The sequence below is a fragment of the Halictus rubicundus genome, chromosome 14 (genome assembly GCF_050948215.1).
Source record: "Halictus rubicundus isolate RS-2024b chromosome 14, iyHalRubi1_principal, whole genome shotgun sequence".
NCBI classification, from domain to species: Eukaryota; Metazoa; Arthropoda; class Insecta; order Hymenoptera; family Halictidae; genus Halictus; species Halictus rubicundus.
Window position 1 is genome coordinate 1,432,059 of NC_135162.1, and position 26,863 is coordinate 1,458,921.

At 48.6% G+C, this 26,863-nt stretch overlaps 1 protein-coding gene across 1 annotated transcript in view; it reads left to right on the forward strand.

Moving 5' to 3' along the window:
• Positions 1-212: 212 nt before the first annotated feature.
• LOC143361021 (uncharacterized) overlaps positions 213-26,863 on the forward strand; it is a 47,021-nt gene continuing 20,370 nt past the window's right edge. The window contains exon 1 of the mRNA XM_076800261.1: positions 213-673. Within this exon, the coding sequence (XP_076656376.1) occupies positions 213-673 (461 nt within the window). The remainder of the gene's footprint in view (positions 674-26,863) is intronic.

Consider the following 26,863-nt stretch of genomic DNA (forward strand, 5'->3'; position numbering starts at 1 on the left):
GGCAATCGATTCGACACACGATCGAGGCTGAAACTCGTAATCAAGGGAACAGCGAAAGATGGATGGCCTATAGGAAGAAATTATTAACAGCATACAATTTCGGCCCAGTATGCCGATTACGAAAGACTACATCACGAGCAAGTTGTTTGAAAGCTGTGATGTACCCACAAATCGAAAGTCTGCCAGCCGTATAATACGGAAGGGAAAACGAGATGAACGATCTAAGACAAATGGAAGTAGAATTAGGAATCTCTATTCTACCGTGTGGGCTGTTCATCGATTCTGTCGTGCCTTACTTAGGTGCGACACCAGATGGACTTGTACAGGACGATACAATCGTCGAGATAAAGTGTCCACATTCGGCGAGGGATTTAAATCCCGATGAAGCAGTGGAGAAGATTTATGCGATACGACGCATTTTTCAGGGTGATAAAATGAATAAAACTGACCATTACTATCATCAAGTGCAAGGACAATTGCACATAACAAATAGACAAAATGCTATATTCTGTTTATGGACGCCAAAAGGAATGAAGATAATACAAGTGAAAAGAGACGATGCATACTGGGCAGCAGAGATGGAAGAAAAATTAAAAAGATTCTACGAGGACTACATGCTGCCTGAAATAATAGACAGTAGATTCAATAGAGGCCAGCCGTTTAGGGAACCATTGTACGCACAGAAAGAAAATGCATGTGCAGTAGAACCAGGTACATCTAGTCAAAGATAAAAGGCCTATATTGCACCGGCGAGTGCGATACAGCGCATATGAAGAGCTGTTTTATGGCCTATTGCGACTGCACCGGCGAGTGCAATACAGTGCATATGAAGAGCTGTTCAAAAAACGATTGCAATCGAAGGTCGCAATTGCACCGGCGAGTGCAATACAGCGCATATGAAGAGCTGTTCAAAAAACGATTGCAATCGAAGGTCGCAATTGCACCGGCGAGTGCGATACAGCGCATATGAAGAGCTGTTCAAAAAACGATTGCCATCGAAGGTCGCAATTGCACCGGCGAGTGCAATACAGCGCATATGAAGAGCTGTTTTATGGCCTATTGCGACTGCACCGGCGAGTACAATACAGCGCATATGAAGAGCTGTTCAAAAAACGATTGCAATCGAAGGTCGCAATTGCACCGGCGAGTGCAATACAGCGCATATGAAGAGCTGGTTTATGGCCTATTGCGACTGCACCGGCGAGTGCAATACATCGCATATGAAGAGCTGTTCAAAAAACGATTGCAATCGAAGGTCGCAATTGCACCGGCGAGTGCAATACAGCGCATATGAAGAGCTGTTCAAAAAACGATTGCAATCGAAGGTCGCAATTGCACCGGCGAGTGCGATACAGCGCATATGAAGAGCTGGTTTATGGCCTATTGCGACTGCACCGGCGAGTGCAATACAGCGCATATGAAGAGCTGTTTTATGGCCTATTGCGACTGCACCGGCGAGTACAATACAGCGCATATGAAGAGCTGTTCAAAAAACGATTGCAATCGAAGGTCGCAATTGCACCGGCGAGTGCAACACAGCGCATACGAAGAGCTGTTGAAAAAACGATTGCAATCGAAGGTCGCGATTGCACCGGCGAGTGAAATACAGCGCATATGAACAGCTGTTTTATGGCCTATTGCGACTGCACCGGCGAGTGCAATACAGCGCATATGAAGAGCTGTTTTATGGCCTATTGCGACTGCACCGGCGAGTGCAATACAGCGCATATGAAGAGCTGTTCAAAAAACGATTGCAATCGAAGGTCGCAATTGCACCGGCGAGTGCAACACAGCGCATACGAAGAGCTGTTGAAAAAACGATTGCAATCGAAGGTCGCAATTGCACCGGCGAGTGCAATACAGCGCATATGAAGAGCTGTTTTATGGCCTATTGCGGCTGCACCGGCGAGTGCAATACAGCGCATATGAAGAGCTGTTCAAAAAACGATTGCAATCGAAGGTTGCAATTGCACCGGCGAGTGCGATACAGCGCATATGAAGAGCTGTTTTATGGCCTATTGCGACTGCACCGGCGAGTGCAATACAGCGCATATGAAGAGCTGTTCAAAAAACGATTGCAATCGAAGGTCGCAATTGCACCGGCGAGTGCAATACAGCGCATATGAAGAGCTGTTCAAAAAACGATTGCAATCGAAGGTCGCAATTGCACCGGCGAGTGCAATACAGCGCATATGAAGAGCTGTTCAAAAAACGATTGCAATCGAATGTTGCAATTGCACCGGCGAGTGCAATAAAGCGCATATGAAGAGCTGGTTTATGGCCTATTGCGACTGCACCGGCGAGTGCAATACAGCGCATATGAAGAGCTGTTCAAAAAACGATTGCAATCGAAGGTCGCAATTGCACCGGCGAGTGCAATACAGCGCATATGAAGAGCTGTTTTATGGCCTATTGCGACTGCACCGGCGAGTGCAATATAGCGCATATGAAGAGCTGTTCAAAAAACGATTGCAATCGAAGGTCGCAATTGCACCGGCGAGTGCAATACAGCGCATATGAAGAGCTGGTTTATGGCCTATTGCGACTGCACCGGCGAGTGCAATACAGCGCATATGAAGAGCTGTTCAAAAAACGATTGCAATCGAAGGTTGCAATTGCACCGGCGAGTGCAATACAGCGCATATGAAGAGCTGTTTTATGGCCTATTGCGACTGCACCGGCGAGTGCAATACAGCGCATATGAAGAGCTGTTCAAAAAACGATTGCAATCGAAGGTCGCAATTGCACCGGCGAGTGCGATACAGCGCATATGAAGAGCTGTTTTATGGCCTATTGCGACTGCACCGGCGAGTGCAATACAGTGCATATGAAGAGCTGTTCAAAAAACGATTGCAATCGAAGGTCGCAATTGCACCGGCGAGTGCAATACAGCGCATATGAAGAGCTGTTCAAAAAACGATTGCAATCGAAGGTTGCAATTGCACCGGCGAGTGCAATACAGCGCATATGAAGAGCTGTTTTATGGCCTATTGCGACTGCACCGGCGAGTGCAATACAGCGCATATGAAGAGCTGTTCAAAAAACGATTGCAATCGAAGGTCGCGATTGCACCGGCGAGTGCAATACAGCGCATATGAAGAGCTGTTTTATGGCCTATTGCGACTGCACCGACGAGTGCAATACAGCGCATATGAAGAGCTGTTTTATGGCCTATTGCGACTGCACCGGCGAGTACAATACAGCGCATATGAAGAGCTGTTCAAAAAACGATTGCAATCGAAGGTCGCAATTGCACCGGCGAGTGCGATACAGCGCATATGAAGAGCTGTTTTATGGCCTATTGCGACTGCACCGGCGAGTGCAATACAGCGCATATGAAGAGCTGTTGAAAAAACGATTGCAATCGAAGGTCGCAATTGCCCCGGCGAGTGCAATACAGCGCATATGAAGAGCTGTTCAAAAAACGATTGCAATCGAAGGTTGCAATTGCACCGGCGAGTGCGATACAGCGCATATGAAGAGCTGGTTTATGGCCTATTGCGACTGCACCGGCGAGTGCAATACAGCGCATACGAAGAGCTGTTTTATGGCCTATTGCGACTGCACCGGCGAGTGCAATAAAGCGCATATGAAGAGCTGGTTTATGGCCTATTGCGACTGCACCGGCGAGTGCAATACAGCGCATATGAAGAGCTGTTCAAAAAACGATTGCAATCGAAGGTCGCAATTGCACCGGCGAGTGCAATACAGCGCATATGAAGAGCTGTTTTATGGCCTATTGCGACTGCACCGGCGAGTGCAATAAAGCGCATATGAAGAGCTGGTTTATGGCCTATTGCGACTGCACCGGCGAGTGCATACAGCGCATATGAAGAGCTGTTCAAAAAACGATTGCAATCGAAGGTCGCAATTGCACCGGCGAGTGCAATACAGCGCATATGAAGAGCTGGTTTATGGCCTATTGCGACTGCACCGGCGAGTGCAATACAGCGCATATGAAGAGCTGTTGAAAAAACGATTGCAATCGAAGGTCGCGATTGCACCGGCGAGTGCAATACAGCGCATATGAAGAGCTGTTTTATGGCCTATTGCGACTGCACCGACGAGTGCAATACAGCGCATATGAAGAGCTGTTTTATGGCCTATTGCGACTGCACCGGCGAGTACAATACAGCGCATATGAAGAGCTGTTCAAAAAACGATTGCAATCGAAGGTCGCAATTGCATCGGCGAGTGCAATACAGCGCATATGAAGAGCTGTTTTATGGCCTATTGCGACTGCACCGGCGAGTGCAATACAGCGCATATGAAGAGCTGTTCAAAAAACGATTGCAAACGAAGGTCGCAATTGCACCGGCGAGTGCAACACAGCGCATACGAAGAGCTGTTGAAAAAACGATTGCAATCGAAGGTCGCAATTGCACCGGCGAGTGCAATACAGCGCATATGAAGAGCTGTTCAAAAAACGATTGCAATCGAAGGTTGCAATTGCACCGGCGAGTGCAATAAAGCGCATATGATGAGCTGGTTTATGGCCTATTGCGACTGCACCGGCGAGTGCAATACAGCGCATATGAAGAGCTGTTCAAAAAACGATTGCAATCGAAGGTCGCAATTGCACCGGCGAGTGCAATACAGCGCATATGAAGAGCTGTTTTATGGCCTATTGCGACTGCACCGGCGAGTGCAATATAGCGCATATGAAGAGCTGTTCAAAAAACGATTGCAATCGAAGGTCGCAATTGCACCGGCGAGTGCAATACAGCGCATATGAAGAGCTGGTTTATGGCCTATTGCGACTGCACCGGCGAGTGCAATACAGCGCATATGAAGAGCTGTTCAAAAAACGATTGCAATCGAAGGTCGCAATTGCACCGGCGAGTGCAATACAGCGCATATGAAGAGCTGTTCAAAAAACGATTGCAATCGAATGTTGCAATTGCACCGGCGAGTGCAATAAAGCGCATATGAAGAGCTGGTTTATGGCCTATTGCGACTGCACCGGCGAGTGCAATACAGCGCATATGAAGAGCTGTTCAAAAAACGATTGCAATCGAAGGTCGCAATTGCACCGGCGAGTGCAATACAGCGCATATGAAGAGCTGTTTTATGGCCTATTGCGACTGCACCGGCGAGTGCAATAAAGCGCATATGAAGAGCTGTTCAAAAAACGATTGCAATCGAAGGTCGCAATTGCACCGGCGAGTGCAATACAGCGCATATGAAGAGCTGTTTTATGGCCTATTGCGACTGCACCGGCGAGTGCAATACAGCGCATATGAAGAGCTGTTCAAAAAACGATTGCAATCGAAGGTCGCGATTGCACCGGCGAGTGCAATACAGCGCATATGAAGAGCTGTTTTATGGCCTATTGCGACTGCACCGGCGAGTGCAATAAAGCGCATATGAAGAGCTGGTTTATGGCCTATTGCGACTGCACCGGCGAGTGCAATACAGCGCATATGAAGAGCTGTTCAAAAAACGATTGCAATCGAAGGTCGCAATTGCACCGGCGAGTGCAATACAGCGCATATGAAGAGCTGTTTTATGGCCTATTGCGACTGCACCGGCGAGTGCAATATAGCGCATATGAAGAGCTGTTCAAAAAACGATTGCAATCGAAGGTCGCAATTGCACCGGCGAGTGCAATACAGCGCATATGAAGAGCTGGTTTATGGCCTATTGCGACTGCACCGGCGAGTGCAATACAGCGCATATGAAGAGCTGTTCAAAAAACGATTGCAATCGAAGGTTGCAATTGCACCGGCGAGTGCAATACAGCGCATATGAAGAGCTGTTTTATGGCCTATTGCGACTGCACCGGCGAGTGCAATACAGCGCATATGAAGAGCTGTTCAAAAAACGATTGCAATCGAAGGTCGCAATTGCACCGGCGAGTGCGATACAGCGCATATGAAGAGCTGTTTTATGGCCTATTGCGACTGCACCGGCGAGTGCAATACAGTGCATATGAAGAGCTGTTCAAAAAACGATTGCAATCGAAGGTCGCAATTGCACCGGCGAGTGCAATACAGCGCATATGAAGAGCTGTTCAAAAAACGATTGCAATCGAAGGTTGCAATTGCACCGGCGAGTGCAATACAGCGCATATGAAGAGCTGTTTTATGGCCTATTGCGACTGCACCGGCGAGTGCAATACAGCGCATATGAAGAGCTGTTCAAAAAACGATTGCAATCGAAGGTCGCGATTGCACCGGCGAGTGCAATACAGCGCATATGAAGAGCTGTTTTATGGCCTATTGCGACTGCACCGACGAGTGCAATACAGCGCATATGAAGAGCTGTTTTATGGCCTATTGCGACTGCACCGGCGAGTACAATACAGCGCATATGAAGAGCTGTTCAAAAAACGATTGCAATCGAAGGTCGCAATTGCACCGGCGAGTGCGATACAGCGCATATGAAGAGCTGTTTTATGGCCTATTGCGACTGCACCGGCGAGTGCAATACAGCGCATATGAAGAGCTGTTGAAAAAACGATTGCAATCGAAGGTCGCAATTGCCCCGGCGAGTGCAATACAGCGCATATGAAGAGCTGTTCAAAAAACGATTGCAATCGAAGGTTGCAATTGCACCGGCGAGTGCGATACAGCGCATATGAAGAGCTGGTTTATGGCCTATTGCGACTGCACCGGCGAGTGCAATACAGCGCATACGAAGAGCTGTTTTATGGCCTATTGCGACTGCACCGGCGAGTGCAATAAAGCGCATATGAAGAGCTGGTTTATGGCCTATTGCGACTGCACCGGCGAGTGCAATACAGCGCATATGAAGAGCTGTTCAAAAAACGATTGCAATCGAAGGTCGCAATTGCACCGGCGAGTGCAATACAGCGCATATGAAGAGCTGTTTTATGGCCTATTGCGACTGCACCGGCGAGTGCAATAAAGCGCATATGAAGAGCTGGTTTATGGCCTATTGCGACTGCACCGGCGAGTGCATACAGCGCATATGAAGAGCTGTTCAAAAAACGATTGCAATCGAAGGTCGCAATTGCACCGGCGAGTGCAATACAGCGCATATGAAGAGCTGGTTTATGGCCTATTGCGACTGCACCGGCGAGTGCAATACAGCGCATATGAAGAGCTGTTGAAAAAACGATTGCAATCGAAGGTCGCGATTGCACCGGCGAGTGCAATACAGCGCATATGAAGAGCTGTTTTATGGCCTATTGCGACTGCACCGACGAGTGCAATACAGCGCATATGAAGAGCTGTTTTATGGCCTATTGCGACTGCACCGGCGAGTACAATACAGCGCATATGAAGAGCTGTTCAAAAAACGATTGCAATCGAAGGTCGCAATTGCATCGGCGAGTGCAATACAGCGCATATGAAGAGCTGTTTTATGGCCTATTGCGACTGCACCGGCGAGTGCAATACAGCGCATATGAAGAGCTGTTCAAAAAACGATTGCAAACGAAGGTCGCAATTGCACCGGCGAGTGCAACACAGCGCATACGAAGAGCTGTTGAAAAAACGATTGCAATCGAAGGTCGCAATTGCACCGGCGAGTGCAATACAGCGCATATGAAGAGCTGTTCAAAAAACGATTGCAATCGAAGGTTGCAATTGCACCGGCGAGTGCAATAAAGCGCATATGATGAGCTGGTTTATGGCCTATTGCGACTGCACCGGCGAGTGCAATACAGCGCATATGAAGAGCTGTTCAAAAAACGATTGCAATCGAAGGTCGCAATTGCACCGGCGAGTGCAATACAGCGCATATGAAGAGCTGTTTTATGGCCTATTGCGACTGCACCGGCGAGTGCAATATAGCGCATATGAAGAGCTGTTCAAAAAACGATTGCAATCGAAGGTCGCAATTGCACCGGCGAGTGCAATACAGCGCATATGAAGAGCTGGTTTATGGCCTATTGCGACTGCACCGGCGAGTGCAATACAGCGCATATGAAGAGCTGTTCAAAAAACGATTGCAATCGAAGGTCGCAATTGCACCGGCGAGTGCAATACAGCGCATATGAAGAGCTGTTCAAAAAACGATTGCAATCGAATGTTGCAATTGCACCGGCGAGTGCAATAAAGCGCATATGAAGAGCTGGTTTATGGCCTATTGCGACTGCACCGGCGAGTGCAATACAGCGCATATGAAGAGCTGTTCAAAAAACGATTGCAATCGAAGGTCGCAATTGCACCGGCGAGTGCAATACAGCGCATATGAAGAGCTGTTTTATGGCCTATTGCGACTGCACCGGCGAGTGCAATAAAGCGCATATGAAGAGCTGTTCAAAAAACGATTGCAATCGAAGGTCGCAATTGCACCGGCGAGTGCAATACAGCGCATATGAAGAGCTGTTTTATGGCCTATTGCGACTGCACCGGCGAGTGCAATACAGCGCATATGAAGAGCTGTTCAAAAAACGATTGCAATCGAAGGTCGCGATTGCACCGGCGAGTGCAATACAGCGCATATGAAGAGCTGTTTTATGGCCTATTGCGACTGCACCGACGAGTGCAATACAGCGCATATGAAGAGCTGTTTTATGGCCTATTGCGACTGCACCGGCGAGTACAATACAGCGCATATGAAGAGCTGTTCAAAAAACGATTGCAATCGAAGGTCGCAATTGCACCGGCGAGTGCGATACAGCGCATATGAAGAGCTGTTTTATGGCCTATTGCGACTGCACCGGCGAGTGCAATACAGCGCATATGAAGAGCTGTTCAAAAAACGATTGCAATCGAAGGTCGCGATTGCACCGGCGAGTGCAATACAGCGCATATGAAGAGCTGTTTTATGGCCTATTGCGACTGCACCGACGAGTGCAATACAGCGCATATGAAGAGCTGTTTTATGGCCTATTGCGACTGCACCGGCGAGTACAATACAGCGCATATGAAGAGCTGTTCAAAAAACGATTGCAATCGAAGGTCGCAATTGCACCGGCGAGTGCGATACAGCGCATATGAAGAGCTGTTTTATGGCCTATTGCGACTGCACCGGCGAGTGCAATACAGCGCATATGAAGAGCTGTTGAAAAAACGATTGCAATCGAAGGTCGCAATTGCACCGGCGAGTGCAATACAGCGCATATGAAGAGCTGTTCAAAAAACGATTGCAATCGAAGGTTGCAATTGCACCGGCGAGTGCGATACAGCGCATATGAAGAGCTGGTTTATGGCCTATTGCGACTGCACCGGCGAGTGCAATACAGCGCATACGAAGAGCTGTTTTATGGCCTATTGCGACTGCACCGGCGAGTGCAATAAAGCGCATATGAAGAGCTGGTTTATGGCCTATTGCGACTGCACCGGCGAGTGCAATACAGCGCATATGAAGAGCTATTCAAAAAACGATTGCAATCGAAGGTCGCAATTGCACCGGCGAGTGCAATACAGCGCATATGAAGAGCTGTTTTATGGCCTATTGCGACTGCACCGGCGAGTGCATACAGCGCATATGAAGAGCTGGTTTATGGCCTATTGCGACTGCACCGGCGAGTGCAATACAGCGCATATGAAGAGCTGTTGAAAAAACGATTGCAATCGAAGGTCGCGATTGCACCGGCGAGTGCAATACAGCGCATATGAAGAGCTGTTTTATGGCCTATTGCGACTGCACCGACGAGTGCAATACAGCGCATATGAAGAGCTGTTTTATGGCCTATTGCGACTGCACCGGCGAGTACAATACAGCGCATATGAAGAGCTGTTCAAAAAACGATTGCAATCGAAGGTCGCAATTGCATCGGCGAGTGCAATACAGCGCATATGAAGAGCTGTTTTATGGCCTATTGCGACTGCACCGGCGAGTGCAATACAGCGCATATGAAGAGCTGTTCAAAAAACGATTGCAAACGAAGGTCGCAATTGCACCGGCGAGTGCAACACAGCGCATACGAAGAGCTGTTGAAAAAACGATTGCAATCGAAGGTCGCAATTGCACCGGCGAGTGCAATACAGCGCATATGAAGAGCTGTTTTATGGCCTATTGCGACTGCACCGGCGAGTGCAATACAGCGCATATGAAGAGCTGTTCAAAAAACGATTGCAATCGAAGGTCGCAATTGCACCGGCGAGTGCAATACAGCGCATATGAAGAGCTGTTCAAAAAACGATTGCAATCGAAGGTTGCAATTGCACCGGCGAGTGCAATAAAGCGCATATGAAGAGCTGGTTTATGGCCTATTGCGACTGCACCGGCGAGTGCAATACAGCGCATATGAAGAGCTGTTCAAAAAACGATTGCAATCGAAGGTCGCAATTGCACCGGCGAGTGCAATACAGCGCATATGAAGAGCTGTTTTATGGCCTATTCCGACTGCACCGGCGAGTGCAATATAGCGCATATGAAGAGCTGTTCAAAAAACGATTGCAATCGAAGGTCGCAATTGCACCGGCGAGTGCAATACAGCGCATATGAAGAGCTGGTTTATGGCCTATTGCGACTGCACCGGCGAGTGCAATACAGCGCATATGAAGAGCTGTTAAAAAAACGATTGCAATCGAAGGTCGCAATTGCACCGGCGAGTGCAATACAGCGCATATGAAGAGCTGTTCAAAAAACGATTGCAATCGAATGTTGCAATTGCACCGGCGAGTGCAATAAAGCGCATATGAAGAGCTGGTTTATGGCCTATTGCGACTGCACCGGCGAGTGCAATACAGCGCATATGAAGGGCTGTTCAAAAATGATTGCCATCGAAGGTCGCAATTGCACCGGCGAGTGCAATACAGCGCATATGAAGAGCTGTTTTATGGCCTATTGCGACTGCACCGGCGAGTGCAATATAGCGCATATGAAGAGCTGTTCAAAAAACGATTGCAATCGAAGGTCGCAATTGCACCGGCGAGTGCAATACAGCGCATATGAAGAGCTGGTTTATGGCCTATTGCGACTGCACCGGCGAGTGCAATACAGCGCATATGAAGAGCTGTTCAAAAAACGATTGCAATCGAAGGTCGCGATTGCACCGGCGAGTGCAATACAGCGCATATGAAGCGCTGTTTTATGGCCTATTGCGACTGCACCGGCGAGTGCAATACAGCGCATATGAAGAGCTGTTTTATGGCCTATTGCGACTGCACCGGCGAGTACAATACAGCGCATATGAAGAGCTGTTCAAAAAACGATTGCAATCGAAGGTCGCAATTGCATCGTCGAGTGCAATACAGCGCATATGAAGAGCTGTTTTATGGCCTATTGCGACTGCACCGGCGAGTGCAATACAGCGCATACGAAGAGCTGTTGAAAAAACGATTGCAATCGAAGGTCGCAATTGCACCGGCGAGTGCGATACAGCGCATATGAAGAGCTGTTTTATGGCCTATTGCGACTGCACCGGCGAGTGCAATAAAGCGCATATGAAGAGCTGGTTTATGGCCTATTGCGACTGCACCGGCGAGTGCAATACAGCGCATATGAAGAGCTGTTCAAAAAACGATTGCAATCGAAGGTCGCAATTGCACCGGCGAGTGCAATACAGCGCATATGAAGAGCTGGTTTATGGCCTATTGCGACTGCACCGGCGAGTGCAATACAGCGCATATGAAGAGCTGTTCAAAAAACGATTGCAATCGAAGGTCGCGATTGCACCGGCGAGTGCAATACAGCGCATATTAAGAGCTGTTTTATGGCCTATTGCGACTGCACCGACGAGTGCAATACAGCGCATATGAAGAGCTGTTTTATGGCCTATTGCGACTGCACCGGCGAGTACAATACAGCGCATATGAAGAGCTGTTCAAAAAACGATTGCAATCGAAGGTCGCAATTGCATCGGCGAGTGCAATACAGCGCATATGAAGAGCTGTTTTATGGCCTATTGCGACTGCACCGGCGAGTGCAATACAGCGCATATGAAGAGCTGTTCAAAAAACGATTGCAAACGAAGGTCGCAATTGCACCGGCGAGTGCAACACAGCGCATACGAAGAGCTGTTGAAAAAACGATTGCAATCGAAGGTCGCAATTGCACCGGCGAGTGCAATACAGCGCATATGAAGAGCTGTTTTATGGCCTATTGCGACTGCACCGGCGAGTGCAATACAGCGCATATGAAGAGCTGTTCAAAAAACGATTGCAATCGAAGGTCGCAATTGCACCGGCGAGTGCGATACAGCGCATATGAAGAGCTGTTTTATGGCCTATTGCGACTGCACCGGCGAGTGCAATACAGTGCATATGAAGAGCTGTTCAAAAAACGATTGCAATCGAAGGTCGCAATTGCACCGGCGAGTGCAATACAGCGCATATGAAGAGCTGTTCAAAAAACGATTGCAATCGAAGGTTGCAATTGCACCGGCGAGTGCAATACAGCGCATATGAAGAGCTGGTTTATGGCCTATTGCGACTGCACCGGCGAGTGCAATACAGCGCATACGAAGAGCTGTTGAAAAAACGATTGCAATCGAAGGTCGCAATTGCACCGGCGAGTGCGATACAGCGCATATGAAGAGCTGTTTTATGGCCTATTGCGACTGCACCGGCGAGTGCAATACAGCGCATATGAAGAGCTGTTCAAAAAACGATTGCAATCGAAGGTCGCAATTGCACCGGCGAGTGCAATACAGCGCATATGAAGAGCTGGTTTATGGCCTATTGCGACTGCACCGGCGAGTGCAATACAGCGCATATGAAGACCTGTTCAAAAAACGATTGCAATCGAAGGTCGCGATTGCACCGGCGAGTGCAATACAGCGCATATGAAGAGCTGTTTTATGGCCTATTGCGACTGCACCGACGAGTGCAATACAGCGCATATGAAGAGCTGTTTTATGGCCTATTGCGACTGCACCGGCGAGTACAATACAGCGCATATGAAGAGCTGTTCAAAAAACGATTGCAATCGAAAGTCGCAATTGCATCGGCGAGTGCAATACAGCGCATATGAAGAGCTGTTTTATGGCCTATTGCGACTGCACCGGCGAGTGCAATACAGCGCATATGAAGAGCTGTTCAAAAAACGATTGCAAACGAAGGTCGCAAGTGCACCGGCGAGTGCAACACAGCGCATACGAAGAGCTGTTGAAAAAACGATTGCAATCGAAGGTCGCAATTGCACCGGCGAGTGCAATACAGCGCATATGAAGAGCTGTTTTATGGCCTATTGCGACTGCACCGACGAGTGCAATACAGCGCATATGAAGAGCTGTTTTATGGCCTATTGCGACTGCACCGGCGAGTACAATACAGCGCATATGAAGAGCTGTTCAAAAAACGATTGCAATCGAAAGTCGCAATTGCATCGGCGAGTGCAATACAGCGCATATGAAGAGCTGTTTTATGGCCTATTGCGACTGCACCGGCGAGTGCAATACAGCGCATATGAAGAGCTGTTCAAAAAACGATTGCAAACGAAGGTCGCAAGTGCACCGGCGAGTGCAACACAGCGCATACGAAGAGCTGTTGAAAAAACGATTGCAATCGAAGGTCGCAATTGCACCGGCGAGTGCAATACAGCGCATATGAAGAGCTGTTTTATGGCCTATTGCGACTGCACCGGCGAGTGCAATACAGCGCATATGAAGAGCTGTTCAAAAAACGATTGCAATCGAAGGTCGCAATTGCACCGGCGAGTGCGATACGGCGCATATGAAGAGCTGTTCAAAAAACGATTGCAATCGAAGGTTGCAATTGCACCGGCGAGTGCGATACAGCGCATATGAAGAGCTGTTTTATGGCCTATTGCGACTGCACCGGCGAGTGCAATACAGCGCATATGAAGAGCTGTTCAAAAAACAATTGCAATCGAAGGTCGCAATTGCACCGGCGAGTGCAATACAGCGCATATGAAGAGCTGGTTTATGGCCTATTGCGACTGCACCGGCGAGTGCAATACAGCGCATATGAATAGCTGTTCAAAAAACGATTGCAATCGAAGGTCGCGATTGCACCGGCGAGTGCAATACAGCGCATATGAAGAGCTGTTTTATGGCCTATTGCGACTGCACCGACGAGTGCAATACAGCGCATATGAAGAGCTGTTTTATGGCCTATTGCGACTGCACCGGCGAGTGCAATACAGCGCATATGAAGAGCTGTTCAAAAAACGATTGCAATCGAAGGTCGCAATTGCACCGGCGAGTGCGATACAGCGTATATGAAGAGCTGTTTTATGGCCTATTGCGACTGCACCGGCGAGTGCAATACAGCGCATATGAAGAGCTGTTCAAAAAACGATTGCAATCGAAGGTCGCAATTGCACCGGCGAGTGCAATACAGCGCATATGAAGAGCTGTTCAAAAAACGATTGCAATCGAAGGTTGCAATTGCACCGGCGAGTGCAATACAGCGCATATGAAGAGCTGGTTTATGGCCTATTGCGACTGCACCGGCGAGTGCAATACAGCGCATACGAAGAGCTGTTGAAAAAACGATTGCAATCGAAGGTCGCAATTGCACCGGCGAGTGCGATACAGCGCATATGAAGAGCTGTTTTATGGCCTATTGCGACTGCACCGGCGAGTGCAATAAAGCGCATATGAAGAGCTGGTTTATGGCCTATTGCGACTGCACCGGCGAGTGCAATACAGCGCATATGAAGAGCTGTTCAAAAAACGATTGCAATCGAAGGTCGCAATTGCACCGGCGAGTGCAATGCAGCGCATATGAAGAGCTGTTTTATGGCCTATTGCGACTGCACCGGCGAGTGCAATACAGCGCATATGAGGAGCTGTTCAAAAAACGATTGCAATCGAAGGTCGCAATTGCACCGGCGAGTGCAATACAGCGCATATGAAGAGCTGTTGAAAAAACGATTGCAATCGAAGGTCGCATTTGCACCGGCGAGTGCAATACAGCGCATATGAAGAGCTGTTTTATGGCCTATTGCGACTGCACCGGCGAGTGCAATACAGCGCATATGAAGAGCTGTTCGAAAAACGATTGCAATCGAAGGTCGCAATTGCACCGGCGAGTGCAATACAGCGCATATGAAGAGCTGTTTTATGGCCTATTGCGACTGCACCGGCGAGTACAATACAGCGCATATGAATAGCTGTTCAAAAAAACGATTGCAATCGAAGGTCGCAATTGCACCGGCGAGTGCAATACAGCGCATATGAAGAGCTGTTTTATGGCCTATTGCGACTGCACCGGCGAGTGCAATACAGCGCATATGAAGAGCTGTTCAAAAAACGATTGCAATCGAAGGTCGCAATTGCACCGGCGAGTGCAATACAGCGCATATGAAGAGCCGTTGAAAAAACGATTGCAATCGAAGGTCGCAATTGCACCGGCGAGTGCAATACAGCGCATATGAAGAGCTGGTTTATGGCCTATTGCGACTGCACCGGCGAGTGCAATACAGCGCATATGAAGAGCTGTTCGAAAAACGATTGCAATCGAAGGTCGCAATTGCACCGGCGAGTGCAATACAGCGCATATGAAGAGCTGTTTTATAGCCTATTGCGACTGCACCGGCGAGTGCAATACAGCGCATATGAAGAGCTGTTCAAAAAACGATTGCAATCGAAGGTCGCAATTGCACCGGCGAGTGCAATACAGCGCATATGAAGATCTGTTTTATGGCCTATTGCGACTGCACCGGCGAGTGCAATACAGCGCATATGAAGAGCTGTTCAAAAAACGATTGCAATCGAAGGTCGCAATTGCACCGGCGAGTGCAATACAGCGCATATGAAGAGCTGTTGAAAAAACGATTGCAATCGAAGGTCGCATTTGCACCGGCAAGTGCAATACAGCGCATATGAAGAGCTGTTTTATGGCCTATTGCGACTGCACCGGCGAGTGCAATACAGCGCATATGAAGAGCTGTTCGAAAAACGATTGCAATCGAAGGTCGCAATTGCACCGGCGAGTGCAATACAGCGCATATGAAGAGCTGTTTTATGGCCTATTGCGACTGCACCGGCGAGTACAATACAGCGCATATGAATAGCTGTTCAAAAAAACGATTGCAATCGAAGGTCGCAATTGCACCGGCGAGTGCAATACAGCGCATATGAAGAGCTGTTTTATGGCCTATTGCGACTGCACCGGCGAGTGCAATACAGCGCATATGAAGAGCTGTTCAAAAAACGATTGCAATCGAAGGTCGCAATTGCACCGGCGAGTGCAATACAGCGCATATGTAGAGCTGGTTTATGGCCTATTGCGACTGCACCGGCGAGTGCAATACAGCGCATATGAAGACCTGTTCAAAAAACGATTGCAATCGAAGGTCGCGATTGCACCGGCGAGTGCAATACAGCGCATATGAAGAGCTGTTTTATGGCCTATTGCGACTGCACCGACGAGTGCAATACAGCGCATATGAAGAGCTGTTTTATGGCCTATTGCGACTGCACCGGCGAGTGCAACACAGCGCATACGAAGAGCTGTTGAAAAAACGATTGCAATCGAAGGTCGCAATTGCACCGGCGAGTGCAATACAGCGCATATGAAGAGCTGTTCAAAAAACGATTGCAAACGAAGGTCGCAAGTGCACCGGCGAGTGCAACACAGCGCATACGAAGAGCTGTTGAAAAAACGATTGCAATCGAAGGTCGCAATTGCACCGGCGAGTGCAATACAGCGCATATGAAGAGCTGTTTTATGGCCTATTGCGACTGCACCGGCGAGTGCAATACAGCGCATATGAAGAGCTGTTCAAAAAACGATTGCAATCGAAGGTCGCAATTGCACCGGCGAGTGCGATACAGCGCATATGAAGAGCTGTTCAAAAAACGATTGCAATCGAAGGTTGCAATTGCACCGGCGAGTGCGATACAGCGCATATGAAGAGCTGTTTTATGGCCTATTGCGACTGCACCGGCGAGTGCAATACTGCGCATATGAAGAGCTGTTCAAAAAACAATTGCAATCGAAGGTCGCAATTGCACCGGCGAGTGCAATACAGCGCATATGAAGAGCTGGTTTATGGCCTATTGCGACTGCACCGGCGAGTGCAATACAGCGCATATGAAGAGCTGTTCAAAAAACGATTGCAAACGAAGGTCGCAATTGCACCGGCGAGTGCAACACAGCGCATACGAAGAGCTGTTGAAAAAACGATTGCAATCGAAGGTCGCAATTGCACCGGCGAGTGCAATACAGCGCATATGAAGAGCTGTTTTATGGCCTATTGCGACTGCACCGGCGAGTGCAATACAGCGCATATGAAGAGCTGTTCAAAAAACGATTGCAATCGAAGGTCGCAATTGCACCGGCGAGTGCAATACAGCGCATATGAAGAGCTGTTCAAAAAACGATTGCAATCGAAGGTTGCAATTGCACCGGCGAGTGCAATAAAGCGCATATGAAGAGCTGGTTTATGGCCTATTGCGACTGCACCGGCGAGTGCAATACAGCGCATATGAAGAGCTGTTCAAAAAACGATTGCAATCGAAGGTCGCAATTGCACCGGCGAGTGCAATACAGCGCATATGAAGAGCTGTTTTATGGCCTATTCCGACTGCACCGGCGAGTGCAATATAGCGCATATGAAGAGCTGTTCAAAAAACGATTGCAATCGAAGGTCGCAATTGCACCGGCGAGTGCAATACAGCGCATATGAAGAGCTGGTTTATGGCCTATTGCGACTGCACCGGCGAGTGCAATACAGCGCATATGAAGAGCTGTTAAAAAAACGATTGCAATCGAAGGTCGCAATTGCACCGGCGAGTGCAATACAGCGCATATGAAGAGCTGTTCAAAAAACGATTGCAATCGAATGTTGCAATTGCACCGGCGAGTGCAATAAAGCGCATATGAAGAGCTGGTTTATGGCCTATTGCGACTGCACCGGCGAGTGCAATACAGCGCATATGAAGGGCTGTTCAAAAATGATTGCCATCGAAGGTCGCAATTGCACCGGCGAGTGCAATACAGCGCATATGAAGAGCTGTTTTATGGCCTATTGCGACTGCACCGGCGAGTGCAATATAGCGCATATGAAGAGCTGTTCAAAAAACGATTGCAATCGAAGGTCGCAATTGCACCGGCGAGTGCAATACAGCGCATATGAAGAGCTGGTTTATGGCCTATTGCGACTGCACCGGCGAGTGCAATACAGCGCATATGAAGAGCTGTTCAAAAAACGATTGCAATCGAAGGTCGCGATTGCACCGGCGAGTGCAATACAGCGCATATGAAGCGCTGTTTTATGGCCTATTGCGACTGCACCGGCGAGTGCAATACAGCGCATATGAAGAGCTGTTTTATGGCCTATTGCGACTGCACCGGCGAGTACAATACAGCGCATATGAAGAGCTGTTCAAAAAACGATTGCAATCGAAGGTCGCAATTGCATCGTCGAGTGCAATACAGCGCATATGAAGAGCTGTTTTATGGCCTATTGCGACTGCACCGGCGAGTGCAATACAGCGCATACGAAGAGCTGTTGAAAAAACGATTGCAATCGAAGGTCGCAATTGCACCGGCGAGTGCGATACAGCGCATATGAAGAGCTGTTTTATGGCCTATTGCGACTGCACCGGCGAGTGCAATAAAGCGCATATGAAGAGCTGGTTTATGGCCTATTGCGACTGCACCGGCGAGTGCAATACAGCGCATATGAAGAGCTGTTCAAAAAACGATTGCAATCGAAGGTCGCAATTGCACCGGCGAGTGCAATACAGCGCATATGAAGAGCTGGTTTATGGCCTATTGCGACTGCACCGGCGAGTGCAATACAGCGCATATGAAGAGCTGTTCAAAAAACGATTGCAATCGAAGGTCGCGATTGCACCGGCGAGTGCAATACAGCGCATATTAAGAGCTGTTTTATGGCCTATTGCGACTGCACCGACGAGTGCAATACAGCGCATATGAAGAGCTGTTTTATGGCCTATTGCGACTGCACCGGCGAGTACAATACAGCGCATATGAAGAGCTGTTCAAAAAACGATTGCAATCGAAGGTCGCAATTGCATCGGCGAGTGCAATACAGCGCATATGAAGAGCTGTTTTATGGCCTATTGCGACTGCACCGGCGAGTGCAATACAGCGCATATGAAGAGCTGTTCAAAAAACGATTGCAAACGAAGGTCGCAATTGCACCGGCGAGTGCAACACAGCGCATACGAAGAGCTGTTGAAAAAACGATTGCAATCGAAGGTCGCAATTGCACCGGCGAGTGCAATACAGCGCATATGAAGAGCTGTTTTATGGCCTATTGCGACTGCACCGGCGAGTGCAATACAGCGCATATGAAGAGCTGTTCAAAAAACGATTGCAATCGAAGGTCGCAATTGCACCGGCGAGTGCGATACAGCGCATATGAAGAGCTGTTTTATGGCCTATTGCGACTGCACCGGCGAGTGCAATACAGTGCATATGAAGAGCTGTTCAAAAAACGATTGCAATCGAAGGTCGCAATTGCACCGGCGAGTGCAATACAGCGCATATGAAGAGCTGTTCAAAAAACGATTGCAATCGAAGGTTGCAATTGCACCGGCGAGTGCAATACAGCGCATATGAAGAGCTGGTTTATGGCCTATTGCGACTGCACCGGCGAGTGCAATACAGCGCATACGAAGAGCTGTTGAAAAAACGATTGCAATCGAAGGTCGCAATTGCACCGGCGAGTGCGATACAGCGCATATGAAGAGCTGTTTTATGGCCTATTGCGACTGCACCGGCGAGTGCAATACAGCGCATATGAAGAGCTGTTCAAAAAACGATTGCAATCGAAGGTCGCAATTGCACCGGCGAGTGCAATACAGCGCATATGAAGAGCTGGTTTATGGCCTATTGCGACTGCACCGGCGAGTGCAATACAGCGCATATGAAGACCTGTTCAAAAAACGATTGCAATCGAAGGTCGCGATTGCACCGGCGAGTGCAATACAGCGCATATGAAGAGCTGTTTTATGGCCTATTGCGACTGCACCGACGAGTGCAATACAGCGCATATGAAGAGCTGTTTTATGGCCTATTGCGACTGCACCGGCGAGTACAATACAGCGCATATGAAGAGCTGTTCAAAAAACGATTGCAATCGAAAGTCGCAATTGCATCGGCGAGTGCAATACAGCGCATATGAAGAGCTGTTTTATGGCCTATTGCGACTGCACCGGCGAGTGCAATACAGCGCATATGAAGAGCTGTTCAAAAAACGATTGCAAACGAAGGTCGCAAGTGCACCGGCGAGTGCAACACAGCGCATACGAAGAGCTGTTGAAAAAACGATTGCAATCGAAGGTCGCAATTGCACCGGCGAGTGCAATACAGCGCATATGAAGAGCTGTTTTATGGCCTATTGCGACTGCACCGACGAGTGCAATACAGCGCATATGAAGAGCTGTTTTATGGCCTATTGCGACTGCACCGGCGAGTACAATACAGCGCATATGAAGAGCTGTTCAAAAAACGATTGCAATCGAAAGTCGCAATTGCATCGGCGAGTGCAATACAGCGCATATGAAGAGCTGTTTTATGGCCTATTGCGACTGCACCGGCGAGTGCAATACAGCGCATATGAAGAGCTGTTCAAAAAACGATTGCAAACGAAGGTCGCAAGTGCACCGGCGAGTGCAACACAGCGCATACGAAGAGCTGTTGAAAAAACGATTGCAATCGAAGGTCGCAATTGCACCGGCGAGTGCAATACAGCGCATATGAAGAGCTGTTCAAAAAACGATTGCAAACGAAGGTCGCAAGTGCACCGGCGAGTGCAACACAGCGCATACGAAGAGCTGTTGAAAAAACGATTGCAATCGAAGGTCGCAATTGCACCGGCGAGTGCAATACAGCGCATATGAAGAGCTGTTTTATGGCCTATTGCGACTGCACCGGCGAGTGCAATACAGCGCATATGAAGAGCTGTTAAAAAAACGATTGCAATCGAAGGTCGCAATTGCACCGGCGAGTGCGATACGGCGCATATGAAGAGCTGTTCAAAAAACGATTGCAATCGAAGGTTGCAATTGCACCGGCGAGTGCGATACAGCGCATATGAAGAGCTGTTTTATGGCCTATTGCGACTGCACCGGCGAGTGCAATACAGCGCATATGAAGAGCTGTTCAAAAAACAATTGCAATCGAAGGTCGCAATTGCACCGGCGAGTGCAATACAGCGCATATGAAGAGCTGGTTTATGGCCTATTGCGACTGCACCGGCGAGTGCAATACAGCGCATATGAATAGCTGTTCAAAAAACGATTGCAATCGAAGGTCGCGATTGCACCGGCGAGTGCAATACAGCGCATATGAAGAGCTGTTTTATGGCCTATTGCGACTGCACCGACGAGTGCAATACAGCGCATATGAAGAGCTGTTTTATGGCCTATTGCGACTGCACCGGCGAGTACAATACAGCGCATATGAAGAGCTGTTCAAAAAACGATTGCAATCGAAGGTCGCAATTGCATCGGCGAGTGCAATACAGCGCATATGAAGAGCTGTTTTATGGCCTATTGCGACTGCACCGGCGAGTGCAATACAGCGCATATGAAGAGCTGTTCAAAAAACGATTGCAAACGAAGGTCGCAATTGCACCGGCGAGTGCAACACAGCGCATACGAAGAGCTGTTGAAAAAACGATTGCAATCGAAGGTCGCAATTGCACCGGCGAGTGCAATACAGCGCATATGAAGAGCTGTTTTATGGCCTATTGCGACTGCACCGGCGAGTGCAATACAGCGCATATGAAGAGCTGTTCAAAAAACGATTGCAATCGAAGGTCGCAATTGCACCGGCGAGTGCGATACAGCGTATATGAAGAGCTGTTTTATGGCCTATTGCGACTGCACCGGCGAGTGCAATACAGCGCATATGAAGAGCTGTTCAAAAAACGATTGCAATCGAAGGTCGCAATTGCACCGGCGAGTGCAATACAGCGCATATGAAGAGCTGTTCAAAAAACGATTGCAATCGAAGGTTGCAATTGCACCGGCGAGTGCAATACAGCGCATATGAAGAGCTGGTTTATGGCCTATTGCGACTGCACCGGCGAGTGCAATACAGCGCATACGAAGAGCTGTTGAAAAAACGATTGCAATCGAAGGTCGCAATTGCACCGGCGAGTGCGATACAGCGCATATGAAGAGCTGTTTTATGGCCTATTGCGACTGCACCGGCGAGTGCAATAAAGCGCATATGAAGAGCTGGTTTATGGCCTATTGCGACTGCACCGGCGAGTGCAATACAGCGCATATGAAGAGCTGTTCAAAAAACGATTGCAATCGAAGGTCGCAATTGCACCGGCGAGTGCAATGCAGCGCATATGAAGAGCTGTTTTATGGCCTATTGCGACTGCACCGGCGAGTGCAATACAGCGCATATGAAGAGCTGTTCAAAAAACGATTGCAATCGAAGGTCGCAATTGCACCGGCGAGTGCAATACAGCGCATATGAAGAGCTGTTGAAAAAACGATTGCAATCGAAGGTCGCATTTGCACCGGCGAGTGCAATACAGCGCATATGAAGAGCTGTTTTATGGCCTATTGCGACTGCACCGGCGAGTGCAATACAGCGCATATGAAGAGCTGTTCGAAAAACGATTGCAATCGAAGGTCGCAATTGCACCGGCGAGTGCAATACAGCGCATATGAAGAGCTGTTTTATGGCCTATTGCGACTGCACCGGCGAGTACAATACAGCGCATATGAATAGCTGTTCAAAAAAACGATTGCAATCGAAGGTCGCAATTGCACCGGCGAGTGCAATACAGCGCATATGAAGAGCTGTTTTATGGCCTATTGCGACTGCACCGGCGAGTGCAATACAGCGCATATGAAGAGCTGTTCAAAAAACGATTGCAATCGAAGGTCGCAATTGCACCGGCGAGTGCAATACAGCGCATATGAAGAGCCGTTGAAAAAACGATTGCAATCGAAGGTCGCAATTGCACCGGCGAGTGCAATACAGCGCATATGAAGAGCTGGTTTATGGCCTATTGCGACTGCACCGGCGAGTGCAATACAGCGCATATGAAGAGCTGTTCGAAAAACGATTGCAATCGAAGGTCGCAATTGCACCGGCGAGTGCAATACAGCGCATATGAAGAGCTGTTTTATAGCCTATTGCGACTGCACCGGCGAGTGCAATACAGCGCATATGAAGAGCTGTTCAAAAAACGATTGCAATCGAAGGTCGCAATTGCACCGGCGAGTGCAATACAGCGCATATGAAGATCTGTTTTATGGCCTATTGCGACTGCACCGGCGAGTGCAATACAGCGCATATGAAGAGCTGTTCAAAAAACGATTGCAATCGAAGGTCGCAATTGCACCGGCGAGTGCAATACAGCGCATATGAAGAGCTGTTGAAAAAACGATTGCAATCGAAGGTCGCATTTGCACCGGCAAGTGCAATACAGCGCATATGAAGAGCTGTTTTATGGCCTATTGCGACTGCACCGGCGAGTGCAATACAGCGCATATGAAGAGCTGTTCGAAAAACGATTGCAATCGAAGGTCGCAATTGCACCGGCGAGTGCAATACAGCGCATATGAAGAGCTGTTTTATGGCCTATTGCGACTGCACCGGCGAGTACAATACAGCGCATATGAATAGCTGTTCAAAAAAACGATTGCAATCGAAGGTCGCAATTGCACCGGCGAGTGCAATACAGCGCATATGAAGAGCTGTTTTATGGCCTATTGCGACTGCACCGGCGAGTGCAATACAGCGCATATGAAGAGCTGTTCAAAAAACGATTGCAATCGAAGGTCGCAATTGCACCGGCGAGTGCAATACAGCGCATATGTAGAGCTGGTTTATGGCCTATTGCGACTGCACCGGCGAGTGCAATACAGCGCATATGAAGACCTGTTCAAAAAACGATTGCAATCGAAGGTCGCGATTGCACCGGCGAGTGCAATACAGCGCATATGAAGAGCTGTTTTATGGCCTATTGCGACTGCACCGACGAGTGCAATACAGCGCATATGAAGAGCTGTTTTATGGCCTATTGCGACTGCACCGGCGAGTGCAACACAGCGCATACGAAGAGCTGTTGAAAAAACGATTGCAATCGAAGGTCGCAATTGCACCGGCGAGTGCAATACAGCGCATATGAAGAGCTGTTCAAAAAACGATTGCAAACGAAGGTCGCAAGTGCACCGGCGAGTGCAACACAGCGCATACGAAGAGCTGTTGAAAAAACGATTGCAATCGAAGGTCGCAATTGCACCGGCGAGTGCAATACAGCGCATATGAAGAGCTGTTTTATGGCCTATTGCGACTGCACCGGCGAGTGCAATACAGCGCATATGAAGAGCTGTTCAAAAAACGATTGCAATCGAAGGTCGCAATTGCACCGGCGAGTGCGATACAGCGCATATGAAGAGCTGTTCAAAAAACGATTGCAATCGAAGGTTGCAATTGCACCGGCGAGTGCGATACAGCGCATATGAAGAGCTGTTTTATGGCCTATTGCGACTGCACCGGCGAGTGCAATACAGCGCATATGAAGAGCTGTTCAAAAAACAATTGCAATCGAAGGTCGCAATTGCACCGGCGAGTGCAATACAGCGCATATGAAGAGCTGGTTTATGGCCTATTGCGACTGCACCGGCGAGTGCAATACAGCGCATATGAATAGCTGTTCAAAAAACGATTGCAATCGAAGGTCGCGATTGCACCGGCGAGTGCAATACAGCGCATATGAAGAGCTGTTTTATGGCCTATTGCGACTGCACCGACGAGTGCAATACAGCGCATATGAAGAGCTGTTTTATGGCCTATTGCGACTGCACCGGCGAGTACAATACAGCGCATATGAAGAGCTGTTCAAAAAACGATTGCAATCGAAGGTCGCAATTGCATCGGCGAGTGCAATACAGCGCATATGAAGAGCTGTTTTATGGCCTATTGCGACTGCACCGGCGAGTGCAATACAGCGCATATGAAGAGCTGTTCAAAAAACGATTGCAAACGAAGGTCGCAATTGCACCGGCGAGTGCAACACAGCGCATACGAAGAGCTGTTGAAAAAACGATTGCAATCGAAGGTCGCAATTGCACCGGCGAGTGCAATACAGCGCATATGAAGAGCTGTTTTATGGCCTATTGCGACTGCACCGGCGAGTGCAATACAGCGCATATGAAGAGCTGTTCAAAAAACGATTGCAATCGAAGGTCGCAATTGCACCGGCGAGTGCGATACAGCGTATATGAAGAGCTGTTTTATGGCCTATTGCGACTGCACCGGCGAGTGCAATACAGCGCATATGAAGAGCTGTTCAAAAAACGATTGCAATCGAAGGTCGCAATTGCACCGGCGAGTGCAATACAGCGCATATGAAGAGCTGTTTTATGGCCTATTCCGACTGCACCGGCGAGTGCAATATAGCGCATATGAAGAGCTGTTCAAAAAACGATTGCAATCGAAGGTCGCAATTGCACCGGCGAGTGCAATACAGCGCATATGAAGAGCTGGTTTATGGCCTATTGCGACTGCACCGGCGAGTGCAATACAGCGCATATGAAGAGCTGTTAAAAAAACGATTGCAATCGAAGGTCGCAATTGCACCGGCGAGTGCAATACAGCGCATATGAAGAGCTGTTCAAAAAACGATTGCAATCGAATGTTGCAATTGCACCGGCGAGTGCAATAAAGCGCATATGAAGAGCTGGTTTATGGCCTATTGCGACTGCACCGGCGAGTGCAATACAGCGCATATGAAGGGCTGTTCAAAAATGATTGCCATCGAAGGTCGCAATTGCACCGGCGAGTGCAATACAGCGCATATGAAGAGCTGTTTTATGGCCTATTGCGACTGCACCGGCGAGTGCAATATAGCGCATATGAAGAGCTGTTCAAAAAACGATTGCAATCGAAGGTCGCAATTGCACCGGCGAGTGCAATACAGCGCATATGAAGAGCTGGTTTATGGCCTATTGCGACTGCACCGGCGAGTGCAATACAGCGCATATGAAGAGCTGTTCAAAAAACGATTGCAATCGAAGGTCGCGATTGCACCGGCGAGTGCAATACAGCGCATATGAAGCGCTGTTTTATGGCCTATTGCGACTGCACCGGCGAGTGCAATACAGCGCATATGAAGAGCTGTTTTATGGCCTATTGCGACTGCACCGGCGAGTACAATACAGCGCATATGAAGAGCTGTTCAAAAAACGATTGCAATCGAAGGTCGCAATTGCATCGTCGAGTGCAATACAGCGCATATGAAGAGCTGTTTTATGGCCTATTGCGACTGCACCGGCGAGTGCAATACAGCGCATACGAAGAGCTGTTGAAAAAACGATTGCAATCGAAGGTCGCAATTGCACCGGCGAGTGCGATACAGCGCATATGAAGAGCTGTTTTATGGCCTATTGCGACTGCACCGGCGAGTGCAATAAAGCGCATATGAAGAGCTGGTTTATGGCCTATTGCGACTGCACCGGCGAGTGCAATACAGCGCATATGAAGAGCTGTTCAAAAAACGATTGCAATCGAAGGTCGCAATTGCACCGGCGAGTGCAATACAGCGCATATGAAGAGCTGGTTTATGGCCTATTGCGACTGCACCGGCGAGTGCAATACAGCGCATATGAAGAGCTGTTCAAAAAACGATTGCAATCGAAGGTCGCGATTGCACCGGCGAGTGCAATACAGCGCATATTAAGAGCTGTTTTATGGCCTATTGCGACTGCACCGACGAGTGCAATACAGCGCATATGAAGAGCTGTTTTATGGCCTATTGCGACTGCACCGGCGAGTACAATACAGCGCATATGAAGAGCTGTTCAAAAAACGATTGCAATCGAAGGTCGCAATTGCATCGGCGAGTGCAATACAGCGCATATGAAGAGCTGTTTTATGGCCTATTGCGACTGCACCGGCGAGTGCAATACAGCGCATATGAAGAGCTGTTCAAAAAACGATTGCAAACGAAGGTCGCAATTGCACCGGCGAGTGCAACACAGCGCATACGAAGAGCTGTTGAAAAAACGATTGCAATCGAAGGTCGCAATTGCACCGGCGAGTGCAATACAGCGCATATGAAGAGCTGTTTTATGGCCTATTGC